Raw genomic sequence first — 2,147 nt, 5'->3', positions numbered from 1 at the left:
TAGAGACAAGAAGTTAGGAATGGTTCAAAGAATTATTCTTAGAATAATGCTTTTAATAGGTTGATGAAAAGAATAAAGAAAAAATGCCAACATAAAAATGAGACCAAATAAGAAAATAAGAACAGTGAGCTAAAAACGAAAGGAAAAAAAAGATAAACAATATACTTTATAAATATGATAGTCAGAGAGGTCTGGAAAGAAACTAAATAAATTGATTAGTTTACATGATAGATTATTAAATTAGTAAGTTTCAAGATATGGAAGATATTATATAGACTCATCAATGATGAAACCAAAGATAACAAGAAGAATAAGGATGCTAACCATAACATTACTTAATTCAAAAAAGTTAACTGGAACTTTTAAAAATGTTTTAATGAATTGGTAGGGACACCAGATCAACAATTCATTATATTTGTCCATGAGATTAGATTTACATTTTAGAATCTCTATGCCTCCACAGAACATAAATTTCAACTACTTCATTTTCATACTTTCGAAACTCGTATAACTTTTAGATCCTTGTCACCCTTTGAAAGACCTAAAGGACAATACAAAATGGTATACAAAAAAAATCTAAGTTGCTTAAAGTAAGTGTTTTAATGATAGAAAGTCTTCATAAAGATGATTCTTTGTTATTTCAATTGACGTAAGCTATACTTTTGCTATTTAAAATTTTTTTTATTTATCTTCTAAAACTATTCAGTGGTTGCATGTAGATCAAAGAAATGGCCTCTGAATGTATACTTACTGTGCATGTTTCTATTTATATTATCTGTTGAAAATAACAATAGCAAACATACATCAATATCAAATAGAAGTCACCTAACTAGTAATTGTCTGCTTTCAGACAATTCTTATTATTCAAATGACTATTTAAATAAACAATAATATCAAATGGCAGTGAAATACTCATATAACAATTGAAATGCAACATATAATGCAGAATGAAAATAATGCAACCTCACGTTGGCAAGATTCAATGGAAAAGAATTATTTTCCTGCTAGCTGCTACATTTAAGAGGAATAAGTAAACTTGAAACATAAACACAATAAAAAAGAAACAGAAATAAAGCAAAGAATTTGAACATTTCTAATTAATGACAGATAGAAATATACATGAAGGCTGGAATTGAAATGATTAAAATGTAAAATCCTATCTGAAGATAAGGTGTGGTTCAAACATTGCTAATTTGATTATAAATTAAATTGCTAATATATTGGAAGTACTCATTTCTTAAACTTATTCAAAGAGAAAGAAATTAATGGTATCAATACAAATTTGATAATATTACAAGTATTATTCAGTTAAAACACATTAAGAGCAAAAATCACATAGGAATGAAGAAAATTTAGAGGTGTACCTGCTATGCCAAGTAAAAAATACATCTGTTTGGAGTATTTAATCTAACATATCTTTAAGGATGAGGTTTACTTCTTTCTTGTACTTATTGTATTGATACCAGAAAGTATGCATGATATTCTATATTTAGTATTTCCTCTCACTGGAAAACTGTAACCGAATTCTAATTTGTATAGTATTTGGGAAATCACAAAAAGATTCATGTGTTGACAAAGAAAAGGTACATATTGTTTCACCCAGACATTTTCCCAGTAGTTTCATTTGACTAAGAATTTGTCACATTCAACAAGAAAACTAATTTATTTTCTTTCTATTCTTTCTTTTTTATAAATAAGTCTTTTCACTACTTCTACTATCTAATCAATTACACTATCTTTATAGACTTCCATTACACAAGCAACATTTCTGATTTATCATTTGAACATGAGGAAATATTAAATGTCAAGAATGACTTTTTTTACACTGATTTATCCAGGAAAGCTATTAAATCCATTCATACTTAACCTGGATACTGTAGATTACCAGCAACTTTGATTTTGCCAGTCACATCTTCAGATACTATTTTAGGATGAATTATTACTTGATTTGATAAACCTTTCACAACTGAATAGTGTGGTAGATAACTAGAGAGTTTAAGTGGTAATGATGGATTTGTTGCATAATATTAAAGAAATAAGCAACAACTTCCTTATTTTGTATTATTGAATAGAAATATTGGTTTCAAATCTTGGTACAGGGCCAGTAAATTTGGAGGAGGGAGTAAATCAATTACATCCCCCCCCCC

General features: G+C 27.9%; 1 protein-coding gene across 4 annotated transcripts in view; it reads right to left on the bottom strand.

Annotated features, from left to right (window-relative positions):
- LOC106880743 (uncharacterized) overlaps positions 1 to 2,147 on the bottom strand; it is a 118,003-nt gene that overhangs the window by 54,826 nt on the left and 61,030 nt on the right. Inside the window, exon 5 of one of the 4 annotated variants that reach the window (XM_052968853.1) lies at positions 752 to 775. The exons of the other annotated variants lie outside the window; for them this stretch is intronic. Within the exon in view, the coding sequence (XP_052824813.1) occupies positions 752 to 775 (24 nt within the window). The remainder of the gene's footprint in view (positions 1 to 751; positions 776 to 2,147) is intronic. 4 annotated transcript variants of the gene reach the window in all.

Source organism: Octopus bimaculoides, chromosome 6 (genome assembly GCF_001194135.2).
Source record: "Octopus bimaculoides isolate UCB-OBI-ISO-001 chromosome 6, ASM119413v2, whole genome shotgun sequence".
Taxonomy (NCBI): domain Eukaryota; kingdom Metazoa; phylum Mollusca; class Cephalopoda; order Octopoda; family Octopodidae; genus Octopus; species Octopus bimaculoides.
The sequence above is the reverse complement of the archived record's forward strand: the minus strand, read 5'-3'. Positions and strand labels throughout refer to the sequence as shown.